Source organism: Populus trichocarpa, chromosome 18, assembly GCF_000002775.5.
Source record: "Populus trichocarpa isolate Nisqually-1 chromosome 18, P.trichocarpa_v4.1, whole genome shotgun sequence".
In the NCBI taxonomy this organism is placed as follows: Eukaryota; Viridiplantae; Streptophyta; class Magnoliopsida; order Malpighiales; family Salicaceae; genus Populus; species Populus trichocarpa.
The window spans coordinates 8,167,936-8,191,938 of record NC_037302.2 but is presented as its reverse complement, the minus strand read 5'-3'; the positions used below and the strand labels follow the sequence as shown (position 1 = coordinate 8,191,938).

The 24,003-nt window shown below is 35.5% G+C and overlaps 2 protein-coding genes across 6 annotated transcripts; one reads left to right on the top strand and one right to left on the bottom strand.

Moving 5' to 3' along the window:
* The first annotated feature begins 9,033 nt into the window (after positions 1-9,033).
* Positions 9,034-12,845, top strand: LOC18107677 (uncharacterized). Its single transcript, XM_006371915.3, has 7 exons — positions 9,034-9,302; positions 9,387-9,505; positions 9,601-9,683; positions 10,393-10,514; positions 11,538-11,702; positions 11,788-11,881; positions 12,453-12,845. Exons 1-7 carry the CDS (start codon positions 9,128-9,130, stop codon positions 12,637-12,639), a joined length of 945 nt encoding a protein of 314 aa, XP_006371977.1. The 5' UTR covers positions 9,034-9,127; the 3' UTR covers positions 12,640-12,845.
* Positions 12,846-14,532: 1,687 nt separating this feature from the next.
* LOC18107678 (DNA repair protein recA homolog 3, mitochondrial) lies at positions 14,533-23,584 on the bottom strand. Of its 5 annotated transcripts, XR_008058122.1 has the most exons (9): positions 23,237-23,584; positions 22,971-23,031; positions 22,555-22,772; positions 22,128-22,215; positions 20,164-20,336; positions 19,620-19,766; positions 16,076-16,207; positions 15,436-15,897; positions 15,184-15,333 (listed from the first exon to the last, which is right to left on the bottom strand). XR_008058122.1 is itself a non-coding variant. In XM_024590682.2 (8 exons), the coding sequence occupies exons 1-8, from the start codon at positions 23,279-23,281 to the stop codon at positions 14,941-14,943; spliced, it is 1,266 nt and encodes a 421-aa protein (XP_024446450.1). In that variant the 5' UTR covers positions 23,282-23,581; the 3' UTR covers positions 14,533-14,940. The 5 variants fall into 5 exon arrangements, 4 of the variants coding, with proteins under 4 accessions (XP_024446450.1, XP_024446451.1, XP_024446452.1 ...); XM_024590682.2 differs by lacking the exon at positions 15,436-15,897 and having other exon boundaries at positions 14,533-15,333; positions 20,155-20,336; positions 23,237-23,581; XM_024590683.2 differs by lacking the exon at positions 15,436-15,897 and having other exon boundaries at positions 14,533-15,333; positions 20,155-20,336; positions 22,971-23,028; positions 23,237-23,581.
* Positions 23,585-24,003: the final 419 nt, after the last annotated feature.

Genomic DNA, 24,003 nt, shown 5'->3' with positions numbered 1-24,003 from the left:
AAAACCTCAAAACATTCGATTAAGAATTGATGCTAAAATCAATTTTGTATTAGGGTTCATGATAGAAGTTCGAGGGAAATGCAATTAAGAACAAATAATAAAGAAAACACGGTGACCCTAAAGGTATTTATAGTTAGCCAAGAGGGAACCAATTAATGTGTAATAGAGATGTATTTTCTTAAATGAATTAAGATTTATCAATCTATGATTTTGTGTGGAGATGATTTTAGATAAGTTTAGTTATATTATATAACATGATTGAATAGGTCATGTTGTTGTGAATTGGAAATTTAAGGATGGGTTATTGAACTTAAAGGTGAAAATTATTGTGATGTGTTGATTTTTCATGTAAAGGAGGAATAAATGGAAAAGAGTTTTTGAATAAATCATGGTATAAGAAAGTTATGATGTCGGCTATATTATGCTTGAAAAGAGAAATTTGTCTAATTTAATGAGGTTGTTGATCTTGTAAATGATTGGTGGGTGTTAATGTATAGATGAAGGTTTATAATGGAAAATATACATTTTTATCTCATTTATGTTATTGTTAGTGTGAAGTGTGATAAATGTTTGTGATGAATTGAAAGTGTATACGATTATGCTAATATTTATGAAAAATAGTACATGTGTGAATTCCCATAATAAGTATGTTTCCTTTGAAATAGTTTTGACTATTTTGAAATAAATGTGAGTTGGGTTTATTGGTTTTAGAAGGTTGTATATGTGATGTTGCAATGTAAATAACATGACTATGGTTGTTTTGAATGGGGAGAAGTCGAATAAGAATGTTAATTTATCATGAAGCTATAAACAAGAATTAAATAATAATAATGTGGTATACCTATTGATGCAGGAGAGGCCTCGAGAGTTGTACAACAACAAGGAGGTACAACGAGAGCTTCGTAACAGATAAATGTTTAATACCTCAATCCTTTTATTTATTAAGTTTTAAAGAGTAAATCAATGGTCAATGTAGAAAAGTGTTTTGATTTCATGCGAAAAAAAATAAAAAGAAGGAACTAGCTTCCCGATAATAGAATTAGTGCCTGACAATGGGTGAAGGAATTAGTTTCCCGGTAATAGAACTAGTGCTCGGTAATGGACGGGAAAATTAGTTATCCAGTGAAGAAACTAGTGATCGAGAAATGGGAAGGGAAACTTAATTGCTTGGTGATGAGTTGTTTCCTGAAAATGAAAAATGGAAAGTAAACACCCAAAAAAGGGTGAAAGTATATCAAAAAAATGGGTTAGTAACACTGGGTTAATGATTACTCGAATTCATAATGTGTTATTTAAGATCAATTGGTTTGTAAGAGAAGTTGTGGTCAATGACATAATAAAATTGAAATGTAATATTAATGTTATTTCTCTTGTTTGATTAACATATTAAGTAACTTTATCTTTTTATACAATGAATTCAATTACATGTATCTCACAACCATGGGCAAAATGATAAATGTTAGGAACCCTTATGTTAAATTAAATGAATATGTAAACTGTATTTCTTTTATAATGTAATTTCTAACATGTAAACAATAAGACACTTTAAATTTACTACGCTATTTAAATTAGAATATGTTAATAAACTTTTATGATATTATACTCTTTTATTACTATAGAATTATGAATGAATGTAATTAATCTATGATGCTTTAATATAAATTGTATATTTATATACTTGTAATAAAGGAATTATGATGGTGGAAATGTTGGAGGATGGGATTAGAAGTTATTCTAATCCGTTGATGCGATAATGTTCAGGATGATTGGACAATGTTTGAGTTGTGTTTTGATGAATATGGAAATAAAAGAGGTTCTAGTTGATAACTTGAGATCTTCTGGTGTAATGAAGACTTTGCTGAAATTTTAGCAGATTTTCATAATTGAAAATGTATAATACTTCAATTATATATATAAGCACCTAATAAATGGTATAATAATAAGTAAATTATGTGGAAACTGCGTGTGTATATATTGAGGTTGTTACAATAATCATCCATCATGCATAAAAACACATTAATATACACAATTAAATATATTGTATGCTCAAATTATATTTATTGTCTTTATGTGGATTTTTTAAAAAAAATATATTAATTCTTAAAAAATATTAAATCAAATCCAATTTGATAATTTCCCAATCTTAATAAAAAAATTTATTTAATACAAAGTTTCTTTAAAAAATATTTTTTAAATTTAATAAGAAAATTAATCATGTTAAAATATTTTTAACATCCTAAGCTATTTTGGAATTACTTAAATAATGTTTTTTTTTACTTAAAACTCGCTTTATTTAGAAAAACTATTTTTCTAAAATAGTTTAGTTAAATATTTTAACCAAATCCTAATCCAATTAGGATATTTCAAATCAAGACATTTTGAATTAAACACTTTAATTTAGTCATAATCCAATCAGAAAAATTAATTTAATTTAATATTTAAATTTTAATATAAAATCAAAATTTTATACATGTAGGGATAAATTTTATAATTATGCACAAAATACTTTATTATAATAAGGTATAAGTTGCAGGAGCATAATTGTAATATTGCTCAAAACCCTAAAAATATGTTTTAAGGATAAAATTATAATTTTACCCCTAATATCATCTTTTACCTTTTGATGTTGGGGACATGGGCACACTACCTATGCCGACAATAGCCATAGTAGTGGCACCCGAGGCTGCCGCTACACACCAACAATACAAGGGTAGTGCCTTGTGCAGGGCTGCAAGAAACATAAGGCAATAGCTTTGTGCTTGGCAGCCTTACCAACTATCTAGTCTAAGAAATTTAATTTAAAAGAAAGGGGATACTAATATCAATTCTGCTACAATTCATTGACAAAAACACCCTTTTAAAAGGTGATTTTATTAAAGGAAAGTATCTAGGATTGATGTCATTTATATTTGGTTATGTTTGTTAGTCTAAGCTATAATCAAATTCGCTTCGATATTTGTTTTCTCTCGCCTAATTTATTTGGAGAATTGGATAAAAAATGAATGGTAAGATTTTGGGATGAGCTGAAAAAAACTATTCAAGACACTGGATATTATACTCCTCTCTAAGTTTTTTTTTTAAAAAAAGACCTCAGACTATGTTTGTAAAAGAGAATATAAAACCGGGAGTTTACAATAATTTCTCTCTAAGAAAACTTTTATAACAAAATTTTAAGGTTGTCGTGGTCAAAATCAAAGGGTCGGTTATCTGACTTATACTTAGTGTTGGTAACTGCACCTCGTAATAGGGAGCTAGATATGTTCATTAACATGTTGATTAATATGCTTATGGTTGTGAAAAATCCATTCATTTATCCCAATCCTAAACGATTTGATGTAGAACTTGGAATAGACTTGTTTTGCCAAGTATTTTAGTATTTTAGTGTGTCATAATTTATCTATTTCCTCTCATGTTTAAAATAAACCAATATAAAGAAAGAAAGAAAGAAAGAAAAACTAAAGAGATGATAAAGGCCAAAACACATTTGAAGCTTATACCCACTTTTTGATGTTATGTTTGCTTTTAGTGATGGAGCTCACCACAAAAGGCAAAAAGCACAGCAGTAAAAACATGAATTTATTGTTTTTGCTTTTATATTTTTTGTATTTTTATTGTGAAGGCTTGCACCCATAATAGGTACAACCCATAGTATATACAAGATAAAAGCCAAATTAAACCAATAAAAATAAAAAAAAATATTCATAAGCCTCTTAAAAATGATGCTCAAGGAAATTTCTTTGTAAAATGCCTTTAATAGGCTTACCATGCTATGGAAAATATTGATAAAGAAGACAAAAACACACACTTAAATAAAGCAAAAATCCATAGCAAAACACCAACAAACCCTAAGTACAATAATAGCAAAATCAAACACCCAACTATAAAACTGTTCAAGAAGAACAAACAATATTGAGAGCTCATAAAACATAAGGCAATGCAAGAACTTAAGCAAAGAAATGAAATTGGCAGTTCCTATAAAAAGCTCTCCCACTCAATGAATGGGAAAAAAAATAAAAAATGAAAACAACATAGCCAAAGACAATATCATGTGGCAGCATCTCCAAGCTAAAAGCCAGAAAAACACGAAGAACAAAAACACAAAGGAAGCACTCTGTCACGGGGTTATTTTTCGCTACGCGAATAAACCCGTGCGGCAGCCTAGTGCCTCACTAGACTCAGCCTTCCCTCGCCAATCCCACTCGTGTTTGCTAAGTAACTAAGCAAGCGGAATACACAAGTAGAATAAGATAATCAAAGTGCACAACAAGCTTTACAGGAGCTCTTTCCCAACCTTTTTTGATCTCGTACACAAAGGAGACTATACACAAATCCGTATGTGTGCTATGCACAAAGATTGCATGCTACACCAAGCTATCTCTAACTAGTGCTCTACATGTTCTTGCATGCCCCTACATGCTGAACATTCCCCATGCATACTGCTGCATGCCCATACATGTCGCCCCCTCAACCAAAAGCTACAACAAGTATTTATAGACAAGCATTTACAAGGCACACCCTTCATTCCTACTTTTAAGGAAGTGTTCACCCATGAACATAGTGGCCCCATTATCTACCAAGTAGTAGGAAGTTTTCCCCCATGATCTTGGATATCCATAACTACCACTAACCCACATTCTGCATGTCCACCTGGCAGCCCCAACTGCTAGCTCTTGCTGCGTCATCTGTTGAGTCACTCACATGTCTTGGACAGTCCTTCGTCCAAGTTTTAGATCGTGCCAAATCGAGCCCCTGACTTGCACAAGCTGTTGCGCGCTGTCGAATTCGCATCTGCGTGCAGGTTGCCAATTCCTGTGCTGCCGAATTCCTCGACAGCCCTTGTTCTCGTCAGCCTATGCCCCTGACGAGTTTTCCTGCCTGGCTTGGACATTCCATCGTCAAGCCCATGTTCGTCAACAATCTGCGCTGCCGATTTTCCTTTGATGAACCTACAGCCGCATAAATCTGCGCTGCCGATTTATCCCACTGTTGGCATGGCTGCCAACACCCTTAGGCACTGTTTTGGACAACCTGCTGAAGTATGCACCTCATGCACGTTTAACACTATTACAAACCACCCCCACCAAAAGAACCCAACGCCCTCGTCGGACAGATTCGAAGTACCCTTGCACCGCATTTGTTCCTCGTCACAATCCATGTTTCTCCCCACGAAACCTCTAGCTTTGCCCACATTCAACAATAAATTCAATCCATCGAATCTTCATCAACCTGTTTCAAAGCCAAGCTATGACACATTCTATTTTGGCTCGTTAGTTTTCCACAAATGTCAAACATATCATACTCGCAAGCATGTTTTCGCAAAGTTTAGATGCCACACCTAGCACCCAAGGAATCCGTCCCTTTCTTCACAAAATACAGGCATACAAAAACCCCCATCAAAGAATCATATGAACTGTGGTATCAGAGCGTGGTTGCTTTCTTGGCAGGACGACGAGAATGATTCTGTGGCCAAATCAACAGATTGATTTGGGAGAGCTACTGCTTCTGCCGATGGACTGGCATATTTCAGCACAATGATCAGCGACGAGAATGCTGATGTTTCTCTGGACAAATCGAAGGGACTAATTTGGGAGAAGCATTGCTGCTGCCGATGGACTGGCAGAAACTTTGAAGCAGAACGCAGTTTGCGTTCATGACGAAACGATGGGCTGTTTCGTAGCACAGACGATGGATAGTTGTAGGGCAGATCGAAGGGCTGATTTGTTCGAAGCCATTTGGGGAAAACTTGCCAGTGTTTTGGGCAGTGATGGTGTTCAAAGGCCTGCGAAGTTTGGTGGCTTAACTAATCTATGGGCGACGCAAAGTGATGACAAAGGAATCAGATCAAAATGGGTGCTGATTTGGCCATCAAAATTGTTGATGGAATGGCAGACTTGAGAGCAGGGGCCATCGAAGGGACTGCTAGGAGTTTCTAAGTTTTCATCGAAGCCTAAATGGGAAGGTTGGGGCGAAATAGAAGAAGCAATTCAGTGGAAGAGAGCCCAAACTTGCTGCTGACAATGGAAGGTCAGACGAGAAGTTAAATCGGTAAGGGTTTAAATTTACACTGTTTTTCTCTTGCGATGGAATTTCTTTGTGTGGGATTGTTGCCCAAGGAGAGGAAAACTTGACGCTGTCAGTGTGGAAGATGGTGTTGGGGATATGGCATACATAAATGTTATGCGTTTGCTTAATGACCGAGATGGAATTCAGTCGTCATGGGCTAGCATATCGGTGAGGATGTTGTCTAGCCTTGTTGCCTTGTGGGGGCAGAAATTGGGAATTCGAGGCACCTTGACGATGAGGACAGATTGAGGTGAAGAATTCAGCAGCCGATTCAGTGGGCTCGGCTGGGAAGCCAAAATCGTCGACGAAGATGATTTTGTGTGCTGTCTTGGAGGCAGTACGAGTGGCTATTCTGTGCATTGTGACGATGGATGGTTTGCAATGATGGAAGCAGAATGCTAATGACCTTTGTTGGGATAAAGTGTTGAGAGTTTTCGGTGGACGAAACATGTAGCGAAGGTTGAAAATAGTAGGGGTTGTTTTGCGTCAGCGAAATCTTGTATGGGTGACGAAGTTTCTGGGGCATGACAGTAGCGCATGGGGGAACCAGGTCAGACAGAATTTGAGGTTGGGATGCTATGTATTTGTGCTATGACAGGTTATAGATGGACTTAGAGGACCTTGCCGAAAGACTTCGACATGAGATGAAGTTGATCACCGAAACTGGGTTGGTGCTGGGGCCAGCAGCACCGTCTCATTTTATTACTTACAGGTGGAATGCGGAACTGTTAAGGAATTGTGGGTTCATATAGGAGTTCATATGATTCTTTGATGGGGGTTTTTGTATGCCTGTATTTTTGTAAAGAAAGGGACGGATTCCTTGGGTGCTAGGTGTGGCATCTAAACTTTACGAAAACATGCTTGCGAGTATGATATGTTTGACATTTGTGGAAAACTAACGAGCCAAAACAGAATGTGTCACAGCTTGGCTTTGAAACAGGTTGATGAAGTTCTTTTGGTGGGGGTGATTTGTAACAGTGTTAAACGTGTATGAGATGCACACTTCGGCAGGTTGTCCAAAACAGTGCCTAAGGGTGTTGGCAGCCATGCCAACAGTGGGATAAATCGGCAGCGCAGATTTATGCGGCTGTAGGTTCGTCAAAGGAAAATCGGCAGCGCAGATTGTTGACGAACATGGGCTTGACGATGGAATGTCCAAGCTAGGCAGGAAAACTCGTCAGGGGCATAGGTTGACGAGAACAGGGGTTGTCGAGGAATTCGGCAGCGAAGGCCTGCACGCAGATGCGAATTCAGCAGCGCGCAACAGCTTGTGCAAGTCAGGGGCTCGACTTGGCACGATCTGAAACTTGGACGAAGGACTGTCCAAGGCATGTGAGTGACTCAACAGATGACGCAGCAAAAGCTGGCAGTTGGGGTTGTCAGGTGGACATGCAAAATGTGGGTTAGTGGCAGTTATGGATATCCAAGATCATGAGATCATGGGGGCTGAAAACGTGGGGGCTGACCAGGGGTTGCTCTCAACCCACTAAGATCATGAGAGATCATGGGGGAAAACTTCCCACTACTTGGTAGATAATGGGGCCACTATGTTCATGGGTGAACACTTCCTTAAAAGTAGGAATGAAGGGTGTGCCTTGTAAATGTTTGTCTATAAATACTTGTTGTAGCTTTTGGTTGAGGGGGCGGCATGTATGGGCATGTAGCAGCATGCGTGGGGAATGTTCAGCATGTAGGGGCTTGCAAGAACATGTAGAGCACTAGTTAGAGATAGCTTGGTGTAGCATGCAATCTTTGTGCATAGCACACATACGGATTTGTGTATAGTCTCCTTTGTGTACGAGATCAATAAAGGTTGGGAAAGAGTTCCTGTAAAGCTTGTTGTGCACTTTGATTATCTTATTCTACTTGTGTATTCCGCTTGCTTAGTTACTAGGCAAACACGAGTGGGATTGGCGAGGGAAGGCTGAGTCTAGTGAGGCACTAGGCTGCCGTACGGGTTTATTCGCGTAGCGAAAAATTACCCCGTGACACACTCATTCATTTACTACTCACCAAGCAAACACCATTTTTTGTTATTTTGTTTTAAAAAATCCATGATAAAGCTTTTTTTTAAAAATAAGAGAATTATTAAATGGAAATTGACGCAGGAGTAAAGAATTTTACTAAAAATAAAAACAACCAACACATACAACAGTCACGAACAAAAACAATCAAAATTAAAATTGATCGAAGCCTCAAAAAGCAAGAAGAACTATTAAGTCGTCGATGAAATCTAATCCTATAAAAATACATGGACAAAACCAAAGGAAAAGTTGAAGAATCAACCAAGATAAAACGAAGCAAAGACTAAAACTAATCAAACTCAAGCACAACTTCAATAGTTGAATAGAAAGGAAATGAGAAAAATTAATAGAGTGAGTAGGCTTGAACCAATTAGAGCACCGATAGAAAACATACACCACACAACAGTAATCAAACACACAAAAAAAAAAAGCAAACAAAAAAGAAGAGACAATGCAGGCTGTGATGAAGTAACCAAAAACAATGAAAGAAGAAACAACAAAATCTGTAGCAAACAAACAAAACAAAGAAATTGATCAAATTTGTGGGATCCAAGCAATAGGAAAAACCTAGCAAGCAACAAAAGAAATGCTACATTAAAAGAATAAATACAGAGAAATAAGCTCACCACCCACCCAAGGTTTTCGGTCTTTGTCGGCTGGTTGATCGGAGATCAATGAAACAACATATTGGTTTGTGATCGATGATTGAGATGGGTGGTAGTTAGGCTTCCAGTGAAGGAGAGGAATGACAAGGAGTGTAGAAAAGGCACGTGAAGGAAAAATATTGTTCTGCTGACTACTGTGAGTAGGGAAAGAAGAGAAAAAGAAAGCAATGAAGTGCATGTAACCACGTTTAATAAAAAGAGTAGAGGGGAAAAAAAAAAAAAAAGTGGATTAATAATAATAATAATAATAATAATACAAAGTAATGTAATTGGATCGAAGCAACGGACAAAATCATTCACTCACAAGTCACAAGCGAGAGCTCAAAGCATAGAGCAGCAAACCCAATCGCTGGTTTAATAGTAAGTACAAAATAAATGGAAAATCTTGTTGTCTGTAATAATTGTCCAGTGGTAGTAAAAAATTCATTAATCTCAAAAAAGCCCCCCTCTTCACCTAAATCTCCTCTTCGCCATCTACGCTCCTTCTCATCCTTGTTCAATCGCAGCGTGACATTAAGGATGGCTCTCCCTCCCTCTGGCCAAAACCCAGGTAATATACTTATACATGTGCGTGTATTAGCATTTGTTTATGGATGATGTCAAATATGTACATTGTTGGCGGGTTTGCTTACAGTTGTTGAGCAGCAGAAAGTGATCATATCAAACAAACATGGTGAAAAACTGGTGGGCTTATTACATGACACTGGATCCAACGAGATTGTTATATTGTGTCATGGTTTTCGTTCCACAAAGGTTGTCTGCTTTCATATTTGATTTTTTTCCCTTACAAAAACAAGAAAAGAAGTGAAAGCTGACTTGGGTTTGTTGTATTTTCTCTCTATCTCAAGGGAAACGATACTATGGTGAATCTTGCCAAGGCATTAGAAAAGGAAGGAACCTCTTCCTTCCGCTTCGACTTTGCTGGAAATGGGTAAGTTGTTTTTTGTTTGTTTTTACTGATATGTACAGGATATTTTATTTTTTTGCTCGCCACTTTTTTCCCATATGTATATAATTGCTTAGAACTCGAACAAAAAATGACTTGATAATTGCAGCAGAGGAGATTGCTGATCATGTAGTTTGTCTTAATAGGTAATGCAACCTTTTTAGTTGGCATCATCAATCATGAAAGGGAGTAATTGTGGCAGATAACGTATCTAGATGCCATGGAAAGAATGATCAAAATTCTCCTCTTTTTGGTCTTACAATCTGCTACTTGCTTTGTTCTTTTTGTGGAAGCTGATGACCAATTTGATGTCGAAGGACCTTTCTATTTTTCCAACGCTTTAGAATCAATCAAAGCAAAGAGAATTGTGGGTTGATTTCTTATTGTTATTTCTGTGATCCGTAGGGGTCTCCTTTAAAAAGAATCCAAGATCAATTTGATATTTTACCAAATATTATCATGCTTGATTTCTTCCAGGACTTTCATGTTTATAATTGAATTGTTTAGATATCAGTTATAGTGTGGAAATATTTTCAGATCAGTTAGTGGTCGTTTGTTCTCAAACTGGAAGAATTAAATCTGTGTTTACCGTGGTAGATTCCAATTGCCTGAATCGTTGGCACACAGTTCAATTCTTGCTGCAAACAATAAGCATTTAGTTTCATGCTGATTTTGTTGTAATATTTTTTACCAGGGAAAGTGAAGGTTCATTTGCGTATGGTAGTTATTGGAGAGAGGCTGATGATTTACGTTCTGTAATGGAACACTTCCGTGGAGCAAGCCGTGCCATAAGTGCAATTCTTGGGCACAGTAAAGGTGTGCATATGATTATTCAACATCTAAATTGTGTAGACGCCACTGCCAAGATGAAGTTAAGTTTTTTAAGCCTACAATGTTAATGCAGATAATACCACTGTTGTTGAATTTCCATTGCTGTAGTAAGATGGAGGCAATAGAAGTTGACATGCATAGTTGATGTAGTGAATCATGTGATGGTAGAAAAGAGTGATTAGGAATAAGGCGTGAAAGGTATTGAGGTTGTTCTGAATGTAATAACACTCGGTTGATGAGGCGATGGCAAATTGGCTGTGGCATACATACCATTGATGATGACACAGCACTTATGATGCATTGGTATGTAGTAAAAGGGTGACTGCTGGGTGGCAATGCTGATAGAGAGCTGGAGATAAGTTTTCCCTTGGAAATGTGTGTGCTGATGCTGTTGCCCTAGTGGCAGAAGTGAGAAGTCATTTGAGGTGGCAACGGATGCTCCAGGTAGTGCTCTTGGCTACTGCTTGCCTGGAACATTCTCTACTTTTGGCTCTCAGCAATGTTGGCGGGCAGTCAACACTGCCATGAATGTCGTTAATTTATTTACTTCTGATATATGTTTTAAGCTCCAAAGAGACATGGTGTAGGGGTATTATTATCTATCGAATGTGAATTTTGGGATGGAACCTTTTAAATGACAAGCTTATAGTCCAAAGTCTTCATATTAACTCTCCATGCAGAATGTCATACAAATACTTCTAAAGATGCCTGCTCGTCTTCTGTGCCTAATCTAATGTGGAGACTCAGATGGGAATTCTAAAGAAAGAAGCCCAGAATATGAAGGGTTTCAGTAATATAATGCATGGAAAAAGTGGGCCCCTTTTTTTGAGTGGAAATGAAGGGCAGTTTAGTAATAATGCTTCTCATGATTAGCTGTGTCAATTTCACGTTCTATTCAACTCATCTGTTTTGGAAGTCTAGTGTGCAAAGTCTACTATGATAAATAATAAGTTTATGTAAATTATAATCCTCTCTTTGAAAGCTGTCATGCCAACAATGTAATTGCAGGAGGCGATGTGGTGCTCCTATATGCTTCCAAATATCAGGATATCACTACAGTATTCAATGTTTCTGGCCGTTATGATCTGAAGAGAGGCATTGAAGAACGGATCGGAAAAGACTTTATGGAAAAGATCAAACAAGATGGATTCATCAATGTTAAGAATAGAACAGGTAATCCATTTTTGTTTCCAGAATATATGTAAATTAATTTCTTAAATGAAAGATTTTGCAAGCTGCCTGACATAACCTTCTGCAGGAAGTGTTATTTATCGTGTGACTGAGGAAAGTTTGATGGATCGCCTGAATACTGATATTCATAAAGCATGCCTTGTAATCAATAAGGAATGCAGGTGAGCGCTTTCATCTTTTAAGTAGCTTGTTATCTTTGCTTTTGCTTGACAAGCATGTCTAGTGTGTCAAACTTAGTTCCAGTTGTAATGTTTTTGTGAAAATCTATCCATAAACTAGATGCTAATAAGCAAAATGAGATCCCTAGACTTGATGAAATGAAATTAACACACTAATGACAGGCAACCCCACGGATGCTCTCAAAGCACAAGAAGGAAACAAGAAGTTTCTAATTGTGATGAACGAGAGAGTGATTATCTTGTGAAAATGCACCATGCTATTTTATTGTACAAATAAACAATTTGGTCTTCTCCTTGTTTTTCGCTGCTGGAAATCCATTTTGATGATGTTGCTTGAAGCATAATTCAGGCGATGACACATTTTGTATCCAAAGAAGTGCTGCTGCATCTCTTTAGTTCCTAGATTGGCAATTTCTTTGTTATAGCCAATTGCTCGCTTCTTGTTCTGTTTAATCTATTTTCAATTTCTCTCAATGCTTTATAATGCATTTTACTCTGGTGTGCCTCTGTCTGTGCATTGTTTGTGCCTTCATTACCACAATTCTGCATGCAGGGTCTTCACTATTCATGGATCTGCTGATGAAATCATCCCAGTGGAGGACGCATTAGAGTTTGCCAAGATCATACCAAATCACAGTCTACACATCATAGAAGGAGCAAATCATAGCTACACTTCACATCAAACTGAATTAGCAGCTGTTGTTTTGAAGTTAATGAAGGCAACCTTACAGCAGGACTAAGGGTAAACCCAGCTAGGTAGTGGTGCGCGTCAAGATTCTAGATTGTATTGAAATCGTAAACATCACTTGTAGCACATCATGGTGATAATTTGACTTGGAAACAATTTGCTGATAGTCAGCTCACCATGGTGTTCGGCATCCAAAAAACAATTGGTGATGAAGCAACTACACGTCCGAGTATGAAAATTTCGAATCCGATTATTTCATTGGCGTTTGGTATCTTTTTCATTACAGATTTTTAGTCGAGACAAAAAAGAAGTGGAATATCAGAGTTTTTCAATATTTAGATTTTGAAATCAATGATAGGACAAAATGCTTGCATGCGTGATCTGATGAATCATGCGGACGAGGACAGTGACGGTGCTATTTTGGTCGTGTGCCGGCCTTAAAAGATGAACTCGTGCATTCTATTTGCTGTGGATGGTCAGTAACGAAGCCTCAAGCAATTTTTATTACATAATTTTTCATGGAAATAGAAACAGATCTTATAAGCTCGCATGAGCAAGAATCGCATAAATTATATCAATAGTGCAAGATTCTAGCATGATTATTACATGTAGTTCCAGCCCACTATGGCTACCCTACCCTTTGCATTGAAGCAGGAGAAGATCATTTCTTAACTCAGTTATTTCCCATGTGCATCAAAGCATCGTCAGCTAAGAGCGGAAAAGGAGAAATACAAGTGAAGAAGATAGTACAGCAGGAAAAAGAAAAAAGAAAATTGAAAATTGACAGCCCAGCCGTTTGGGCCAGTCCCAAACGGCAGGGTGATTGTCCGTTTAAAATAGCATTCTGTCTGGACCAAGCCCAAACAGAAAGCCTTCTCTTGTTCTTTGGGCCCTCAACAACTGAGCCTCGTCCCAACCACTCTAGAACCGAATCCCAATCCCATGCAAATTCCTAGAAAGACCATTGATTTGCACACACCACAATGCAATATTATGACCTTCAACGAAGTTAATATAATATTGTAATTTCTTGTATTTATAAATGAATTTTGAGTGTTAATCTGCTTTTATTAACTTTTCTCTCTAATTAATATTATTATTTTTATCAATCATTCATTCATGAGCGTTAATCTCTCATTAATAGCTATCTCCTATCAACTTGTCTCTTTAATTAACACCATTTTTTTCTATTAACCATTTGTGAGTGTTAACCTCTCGTCAATGACTATCTCCTATCAACTTGTCTCTTTAATTAACACTATTTTTTTCACCAATTATCTGTGAACGTTAACCTCTCGTCAATGACTATCTCCTATCAACTTGTCTCTTTAATTAACACTATTTTTTTCACCAATTATCTGTGAACGTTAACCTCTTGTCAATGACTATCTCCTATCAACTTGTCTCTTTAATTAACATATGTTTTTACTAATAAACAGAAAAGACAACGTTCTCCAAACATTAAAATGTCATCGATAGTGTAAATACTTTATTTCTACAGAATAGTTCACGATGCAATGAATCTATGTTCACAATACATATATAGTGTTTTTCTCAATTTTAAAGTATAGTATAATGTTCTAAATTGTATATACAGCTTGATTAATTTATCAACAGAAATACAGATAGCTTGAATATATTATCAAACAAGTATTAGAACCGTATAAGGTATTGTATTTTAAGACGTGTAGCTGAATTTGTTTCCAAGTCGGATTTCTATGAAATGAATTTAAAGGAACAAAGTTGAGATATAATTTAAGAGCTTAGGGCAAAACCGGATTGTGCGATCACCGATATTTATAGCCGACAGTATGGAGCAGAAACCACGAGGAAAAGGATTTATTTACTAGCATGGACGCCATTTTCATCTGTTCCGACCAACTCTGATGCCCTAGCCTCTTAACAGTTCACCAAAAAGTACCCACATAAAACACAATGACAGGGATGCATTGAATAGGATACTGCGCTGGATTTTTAATTACTAAATAAAAAAAAAATTGGCCCCATTCACAGACATAATTTAGGTGTACATTTCATGAAATATGGCAATCGCCCTGCATTTTCAGCAGTAGCTCATCTAGACCCGCAAAACTTTGATCCATTCTAGAACCAAAACCTACACTGACGATTAAAAAATCTCAGCTGCGGCACAATCATAAACCATGTGTCCTGTCACAAGCTAGGGCAGTTTTTAGTTATAATAAACCTGATGCCTTCCGAATCCTCAATTTGTGCCCACTGGCAATCCTGGTGCTGTTGATGAGCAGGAGATGGGATGGCAGGACTCCATAGAAAACTGGGCGATGCCATGGTTTTTAGCAGAATAAACCTCCATCTACAGTTCTGAGGTCGTTCACGTATATGCTTCAGCTGCGGCAATTACTTCTTCATCGGTAGAATCAGGTGGGATGCTTTCTTGGGTTGGTTCTCCATCTGTAGTCTCATCTTTCAGTTCCTGATCAGTCTCAGCTTCAAGTAGCTTCTCCCTGAGCTTCATCATAAGCTCTTCCTGGACATCATCATTATGAGCTAGAAACTCCCTCAATGCTTCCTTGCCATGGTACTTGCGACCATTACAGTCATAAAATGCACCATTTTTCTTGATGAATTTGTGTTTCACTGCCAATTCTATGATCTCCGATTCACGACTTATTCCCTTGCCAAACTCAAGCTCAAATTGAACAGTTTTAAATGGAGGGGCAAGCTTATTCTTCGCTATCTTCACTTGAACTTGAGTTCCTGTTGTCTGCAAAAGAAAAACAAAAGTAAGAATCAACACTTTGACACAAAGAAGACAAAGTAATACGAACCTCTGTAACCAAAAATGTATAATTGTTGAGATTTAAACCTAATAATCTACAATCTGCACTTCTTGCTTCCCCCACCCCATCCCTTCACCATTTCTGAACAAAAAAACAAAGAGTAAACCAGCTTCAATCCAAACGAAGACAATGTATAGTCAAAAGTCACGAGATCCGAGGTCATTCATTTCACTTGTTTACTCATCTTGAATGAGACATAAACCAATTGTCAACAACAATCTTCTAAATGTCTTCATGGGCGACTAAGCATGCAGAGGTGGTTAAAACAAACAGATCTCAAGCCAAGAAACAGTGAGGGAACTAACAGTCACTTCCAGAAAACTCTCTGCAAAAAGATACACTGATTTGCAAAATAGAGGAATCCATCCCTCCCTTTTCAATTCCTTTGTCAACCCTATTTTTTTCTGCCATCATAGATCAAGCCTGTATCCTGTTCAAGCAAAAGCTTACACCAGCAAGTGTCTTAAGCTTTGTTGCATGTCTGGCACCTTGTTTGAAAAACAATGAACAAGACCAGAATCAAAGCCAAGAATATATTGTCTAAAGGAGCCCAAAGCAGGGTGGAGCTAATGCAAATTTAGTCTATTCCACCTAGTGTGGTAATTAAGTATCACAAAAGTTCCTCATCTTGACACGGTTGGTTGAGAAAAAGATAAACAGCCATACCTCTTCTCCCTTCTTGATAAACCCTACCCTTCTTATGTTTAGGCGTACAGAAGCATAGAACTTCAGAGCATTACCACCACAGGTTACTTCAGTGGGCCCACCAAATCCGAAAGTTGAAAGCTTAGCTCTCACCTGTTGACAGATAAACGAACCAAGCATTATACACACACACACACACACACACACATCATATTGCAATAAATTCTGACGGTGCCTGTATAATTTCATGCCATTACAAGCACAGCCAGTCTCAATTCCAATTACAATGGACTCATGATCAGCACACTAATTTATACATGGATCCAAAATTCATATCCAGAATCATGGAGGCATTAATATCAGAAAAGGGTAAGCTCGATATTGACTGCTTACTTTTGACTATGCTGCCAGGGCAACAAAAGGGAAGGAATTAAATTACACGTCAAAGAAAAAGATACAAGAAAGAATACATAACGAAAAAAAAAGAAGAGAAGAATACTCTAAAATCTGAATAGATTGATAAAATAACAAAGAAAGTCTATATAATAACCCTAGCACCCTTATTTATACATAGTTAAAGCCCTAGATCCTTGTAGGAATAGGATTTCTAGTCTTGGGCTCCAATTAAAATAACTTAACCTCCAAGGAAATACTTTAAAAGTCAGATGCTAATCACACGACCCTAGATTAATTAAACATCCTCAATATCATAAGCAAAATAAAATAAATTATAAACACAACTCCTGTATCATTCTTTGTGAGTAGGAGGAAACCCATCCTTGGACCAAAACCATTCTTGCCTCGATCTCATGTGTCCAATCAAGAATCGCCAACCCATTTTCTTTCTTCACTCCCAAGTGTACAACAATTCTAGAAATTAGCTTAAGTTCCTCCATAAAAAACCTTGCACCAGAAACATCTACTGGCAATTTTTTTTCCTCTTCCATCAATTTCCAGAGTAATGAATAGCAAAGGTTAACTTGCTTCATCAGTATGTGTTGTATCCATGTATCCTTTGTACAATTCTACCTTTGTGATGATATCAAACGTGTAATCAAAAGAACCAACATAGTTTAAATCATTGTATTTCTTTTGTTGAGCAACTTTCATGTTCTCTTTACACTCGACAACTAGTTTTTCAATGAGGGCATCAATGTGAAAAGGAATTGAACTAGCTTAGAGTCTCAAATCAAATAACTTGGGTCCTTTACCTTTGACCTATCCCTCTTATCCATAGCTTGCTTGAAAGACAAATAGCTTGTCCTTGCCTATTGGCTGGGAGTTTATCTAGCTATTTAGACTAAAGGGAGTGTTGGTCTTTCAGTTAGAAAGGGTCAACACAGTAGATACGTTTTTCCATTTAGAAATTTTTTTAAAGTGCCAATAGATTTAGTACGAGTTGAACCTTTCTTATTCTTGGTCCTCTCTAATACAAGCTTGCTCTCTTATGCGCGTGCCTCAGATAACTAGTAACATTCTTTAGGCCCTTCTAAATGAGCACAATCAGATCAGGGGAAGAAATGCAAAGGACAAGAAAATCCAACTCAGTCTTGTCCTATTAGTAGAACTACTACTAGTCTTCTAAGCTTATTAGTTATTTTGTTATCATGCTAGGTAAAAAGGAAAGCTTAATAAAGACTAGTTTATAACTACTGTTAGCATGTTAGCTCACTAATAGTACTGATAGAAAAGATTAGGGGCTTCTTAAACACAATAAGAAACTCTAAAGATGGAAGAGACAAAAATAAAGAGGACTCCCATTCGACGCTAGAACCGGATGTGCTTATGCAATTGGATAGACAGAAAGCAATTATCCTTTCACAAACAAGAGATGGTTGAACTTCAACTAATTCACTAGTTTTCCCAACCTTGTCTGATATCTTGTTAAGAAACTGAACTTGAGCCTAACTGCCTTTTAACTAGTGCCCCAGCTGCAACTCTTTGATACACCACTGAAAATTAGCTTGCCCAGGCTTGACAACTCCTTTGATTTGCTTACTAGAAAGAACATGGCTTTCAATTGATTTACTCCTTGCTTGGGTACATTATAACAATTCCATGGATAGTTTTGTTTGACATCATGATGAAGGACATAGCTTATGACTATTGGCTTTGATCATGCCACTAGGCATTTGATTTGGACAATCCACAATGATTCAAACACTTTGTCGCATCTTCAACACAGATACAGTGAAGATCACAGAAATCTCCTTTGTTACCTGCTGGTGTGTCATTTCTTAACTTACCTGGCACAAGCCCAAAGGTGCTGACTAATACCTCTTCTTCACACGAACCCATTCTAACTAATCCACTCCTACTAACACGAAGGGTAAAGGCACGCCTCATCCTACTTTCACTCTACTGTTTCAATGGTAGCTAGATTGTTTAGTTTTATGTTAGTTCTATTTTCTCTAGATCTCCTTGTTCTGTTGAATCTTACAATTCAGTAAGGATTTGATTTGATTCAATACAATTCATTGAGCTTTACAAGTCCTCTCGAATAGAAAATTGAAATAAAATGCATAATTTTAAGAGAGGTGGTAAGAATAGGAATGCTAAGTCAAGAGGTCATGTATGTCAACATGTAAACAATCATGTATGTCAACATGTAAACAATCTTCTTCAATAAATATTTCTACTAGAAACTTAAATGAATTATAAATTAAATTTTCACAAAAAAAGAAAACAGTGAAAGAAAGCAAGAGTGTCAAAGACAAGGAACTACAAAGATTACATCAATTTTGGGGAAGAACAAGATCATTGAGTCTTTAGAATAATCAAGTAGCAATGAACAATATGTTGAATTTTGAGACTTAAGTAATGAAATGACAAAGAACTAAAAATTTAAATGACAAGATTTACTATGTTATTTATATTTTATTAATGTCATTATCATTTGTTACTAAATTTTATGATTCACAATTTTATAAGATTCACAATCCCAAAAATTGACCTTTTGATTCACGAGTCAAATCTCAATTTGACAGCCATTACACACAAGTTCTGGCCAAAACCTTGAACAAGCTCTAATGTAGGTCAGCCACCACAAGCATCAATTAGGACTACTAAATAAACCAAAGATACTTATATATATATATATATATATATATATGGGGATTGTTTACATTAGTTAATCATTACATTCATGTACAAGCTCAAATTCATTCAAGGAGGTAGTAAACGAAGCTTCTAAATTTTTTTGGCAGGATAATAAACTTGAGTCCAACTCACTTGATTTTAATTTGAACAAACCAAGCCTGAACAGTATAATACTCAACTCAATTACAATCCTGGCATGCAATTATTTTACTCTACTGAGCCAAATTGACAGCCTGAATGAAAACTCATATGAGAAGTTTCTTTGATTGGGACAAAAATCCATTTGGCATGACATCTGGACCAGATTTGGTAAATGACCAATCTTTAGTTAGTTTTGAATGCAAATAACTGCTGGGTCTTTTAAGCCAGTACCTAAAATGAATGTGCAAATACATCTTTATAGTTTCACGGTAAATCAGTACAGATCTCCTAAACCTATAATGATAGGAATACTTCAAAATAGCACCTGATTGATAAAGATCAGAACAGTCTGTGACTGTGATAAAGAGTGGCTCAGTTTGCGAAGTGCCTGGCTCATTAATCTGGCTTGCATTGCCATATGAGCATCACCCATCTCTCCATCAAGTTCACTTTTAGGCACAAGTGCAGCTACCTGTCATTATTCACAATAGAAAAATAAAAACAAGACTTAATTCCAAACTGTAGTCTGAAATTCAATGGTATGGATAATTCTAAACAAATAAACTTTAACCAAGCATTGATGTCTAATACATGTGCGCTCGCGCTATCTGCAGCAAAAGCTGCAGGCATAACGGTTAACACAACTCTGCTAAGATGATAACCATTAAATAGGACATATGAGAAGGTGAGTAAGAGGGGGATGGTAAAGTGAATGAATTATCTTACCAAGTATTACATTATACAAACACTGATTCATTGAATACAAGAAACTATAACTACAAAGCCTCATCCATTGAATACAAGAAACTATAACTAAGAGAGGACTTGATAACATGTAAGATTACGAGCCAATAAAGCACCTTACTTACACTATCAACAACAACGACATCAACAGAACCACTCCGGATTAGAGTGTCCACAAGACTGAGAGCTTGTTCGCCACAATCAGGTTGCGAAAGAAGCAAGTTCTCAGTGTTCACCCCAATAGCCTTAGCTAATGATGAATCAAGGGCATGCTCAGCGTCCATAAAAACACAGTAACCTGCAAAGAAGTAGACATGTTAATGCCATGGAAGAATTGAAATCGAGTCCTTGACAATTCAGCAAAATTCTGACTTAAAATCCTCTGAAACAATTTACAGTATCCAATATGTTACTAGAGAAAGATTAATACTTGAATCTTTTTCTGAACTTACTAATAAAATAGCTTGACAACTTAATGACGAATGGTACAAAAATTGACATATCATGTCCTTACCTTATATTTTCATTATAAATAATGTATTTGTGGGATTCAAACCAGGGCAGGTGTACACCTCCTAACAGCCCAGTTTGAGGAAATGATGGCCTTGTTAGTCCTAAGAGCATCTCCAACCGGAGAGCTAAATGAAGAGCTAAATTCAAAAAAACATCCTTTTAACTTTTGTTTCTTCTTTTAAGAGCATCTCCAATGCAAAATGCTAAATTAAAGAGCCAAATTGATAAAATGGCTTTTTGAATAGTATAAATATAGTTTTTTTTATTATGTGCATTTCAATGGTAAAAAGCTATTTAGAAAAGCCAATTATATTTTAATATATTTCATGTTAAGTTAATTTTAATATAATTATATAACTAATTTGGATATTTTATATAATTATGATGTTATTAATTATATAATTATGATGTTATTAATTATATAATTAATATGAGTAATTTATAAAAGTAATATAAATTTGAGAGAAGGGTGAGGCTTTTAAAATTTACAAGTTTCTTTCCATTTGCTTTTAAAGAAAAAAAAAATTGTTGGCCAACAGCTATAAAAATAGATGTTCGCAACGGTACTTCTATTTGGCCATTTTTACATAAACATGTAGAAATGACTTTGCACAGGTTGAATAGCTATTTTTGCTATTCATTTACCTGCGCCGTTGGAATTGTTAGAGCATCTCCAGCCGGAGAGCTAATTGAAGAGCTAAATTCAAAAAAGCGTCCTTTTAACTTTTGTTTCTTCTTTTAACAATTCCAACGGTGCAGGTAAATGAATAGCTAAAATAGCTATTCAACCTGTGCAAAGCCATTTCTACATGTTTCTATAGAAATGGCCAAATAAAATTACCGTTGCTAACGGCTATTTTTATAGCCGTTGGCCAACAGTTTTTTTTCCTTTAAAAAGCAAATGGAAAAAAACTTGTAAATTTTAAAATCTTGTATTGTGTCTCACCCTTCTCTCAAATTTAAAAAAACAAGAATCAATTATTCTCCGGTTAATTAATAACATCGGTTGTGTTAATTAGCTGAAATTAAAAGGTATGTTTATTTAAAAGTTTTTTCTATTTTCTCTTTTATATTTGTTGATTTTTTAGACCTTTTGTTGTTAATTTGATATTTGTGATGGTTTTTTTCAAAGTTTGAATTTGAATTTACTTTTAAAAAAATAAATTTTTAACAGTAACATATAAAACTGAAAATTAAAAATATTCATATAAATAAATTTTAAATTTAATTTTAAATTATATCTTTTAACTTTCATATTACTTCATTAATTTTATATTACTTTTATAAATTACTCATATTAATTATTAATAACATCATAATTTATTATATATAAAATATCTAAATTAGTTATATAATTATATTAAAATTAATTTAACATGAAATATATTATTGGCTTTTCTAAATAGCTTTTTACCATTGGAATGCATATAATCAAAAAAACTATATTTATACTATTCAAAAAGCCATTTTATCAATTTGACTCTTTAATTTAGCATTTTGCATAGGAGATGCTCTAACAATTAGCTACTACTGCCATAAGAATTAAAATAAATCTTGTAGGTATTTAAGAAGTAACCTCCTTGCTTTTGTGCTTCAGCAATTACATGTAAAGCAAGAGTGGTTTTCCCAGAAGCCTCCGGACCAAAAATCTCCACCACGCGACCCTGTTGAAATCCAATTTCGATATGTAATACACAGCCAAAAAAAACACAAAACTGTGGGGTTTGATTCTTGTTTGCATTAAATATATGGAGGTTCAGAATTCACAGAACAAGAAATGAACTATCAACTCCAACCCTAAACATTCAGTTAAAGCACAATAAACTCAAAATAGATCTCCTCACAAAACTAATACACTTTTAAGCTATTTCAAGGGATAAAAATTGCAAAACAGTAACCAGTCAAAGCATTTTTTGTTTAAGAAACTTTATGCAGTACAAAACAGAGTATTGTTAACAAAAACAAAGCAACAAAATGCTTGAATGAAAAATGTTCAGTCATACCTTTGGAAATCCACCACATCCAAGTGCTATATCAAGAGCAAAGGAACCTGTAGACACGACTGGAACATTTTTGGGAGCTTCAGAGCGGCCAAACCACATGATAGATCCCTTTCCGAATTGACTAGTAATTTGATCAAGGGCTTGTTGTAAAGCCAAATCTTTCTTTGACGTATTTTCTTCACCAGACTCGCTTCCATCTGACTTGGATTTTCTTTTACCTTATCAATATTGGTTTTTAATAAGAAAAAAAGGTAGACATTTGTTACAAATCCACAATGTTGCCTGAGAAATGAAAAAAATAAATCCACGCCATTACTGCGTGACACGGCTTGTTAATTACAATTACATAATTACTCATATGAACTATAAACTCTTAAGTTTCAGTATAACTTGTCCATTTCATCGAATTTCAATACCTTTTGTAGCAAAATTGCGTGTCTGAGAAGAAGTTCCCAGCACAACTCTCCTTAGTCCCTGCTATATATATATATAATTCATTAATTAATACACGCAAAACAACCCTGTTTAAACAACAAATATAGAATGAAACATGGAGAGTTTCACCAAAAAAACAAAAAAATCAAGCGTATGGATGATAATACTGAACTAGGTGAAACGAACAGTAGTAAAAATGATCAGGCACCTTAAATAAACATCAAACAGAAATGTAGAGATAAGGTACCTCGGGAACAAAAAGAGCGCGTCTCAGAGTAACAAGCCTCGCCATGGAAATTAATTTTTTCTTTTTTTCTTTTTTTTTTTTTTGTTGGCGGATTGTAATGGAAAAAAGAAAGAAGCGAAAAGGAAGACTAGGAATATACTTACTTATTATTGCACGCCAGAAAATAAAAATAAGACAGAGTTAAGAGAATTTTAGAAAATGGAAAGATTGAGGTTCTGGCTTCTGAGTTCTGTCTCAGTGCCCTATTTTTAGGGTTTTAGGGTTTATTTCCCGCCATTGATTTTCAGTGAGCTCCGAGTAAACGGATGGATTAAAATCGCGAGTTAACCGATGCTTCTCTTTCCGAGTAAAAGGTGTCGGGTATCTATTGTTGTCTATTTTGCTACAGAATTATTTAATCTGCTTGTGTTTTTTTTTTTTTTTTTTTTATCATAGACTATACAGAATAGTTTATATATATTTTAATTAATTTATAATTTATAATTAATGATGATGTAAATTTTTAGTAGCTCTAAAATTTATAGGACTCAAACTAGTAATTCTTAAAGAGCAAACTTAAAATCTAATCAATTGAATTACATACCTTAAGATTATCTGTTTACCGACAACCTATCAATTAAGTTACTTTTCTTAAGATTATCTGCTTGTGTTATTAAAGTTGTTGAACGTACTAATATGTTGTTACTATCAATGTCATTATGTAACACTTCTGCATCATGAGATTTTATTTTTGTGTTTTAAAAATATTTTATTTTTATTTTATATTT

Coding starts and splice junctions, on each gene's coding strand:
- LOC18107677 (XM_006371915.3), top strand. CDS start 9,128: ATGGAAAATCTTGTTGTCTGTAATAATTGTCCAGTGGTAGTAAAAAAT. Junction 9,303..9,386: donor TCCCTCTGGCCAAAACCCAG/GTAATATACTTA, acceptor GTTTGCTTACAG/TTGTTGAGCAGCAGAAAGTG. Junction 9,506..9,600: donor ATGGTTTTCGTTCCACAAAG/GTTGTCTGCTTT, acceptor CTCTATCTCAAG/GGAAACGATACTATGGTGAA.
- LOC18107678 (XM_024590682.2), bottom strand. CDS start 23,281: ATGGCGAGGCTTGTTACTCTGAGACGCGCTCTTTTTGTTCCCGAG. Junction 22,773..22,970: donor ACGCAATTTTGCTACAAAAG/GTATTGAAATTC, acceptor AATATTGATAAG/GTAAAAGAAAATCCAAGTCA. Junction 20,337..22,127: donor TGAAGCACAAAAGCAAGGAG/GTTACTTCTTAA, acceptor ACTTCTTTGCAG/GTTACTGTGTTTTTATGGAC.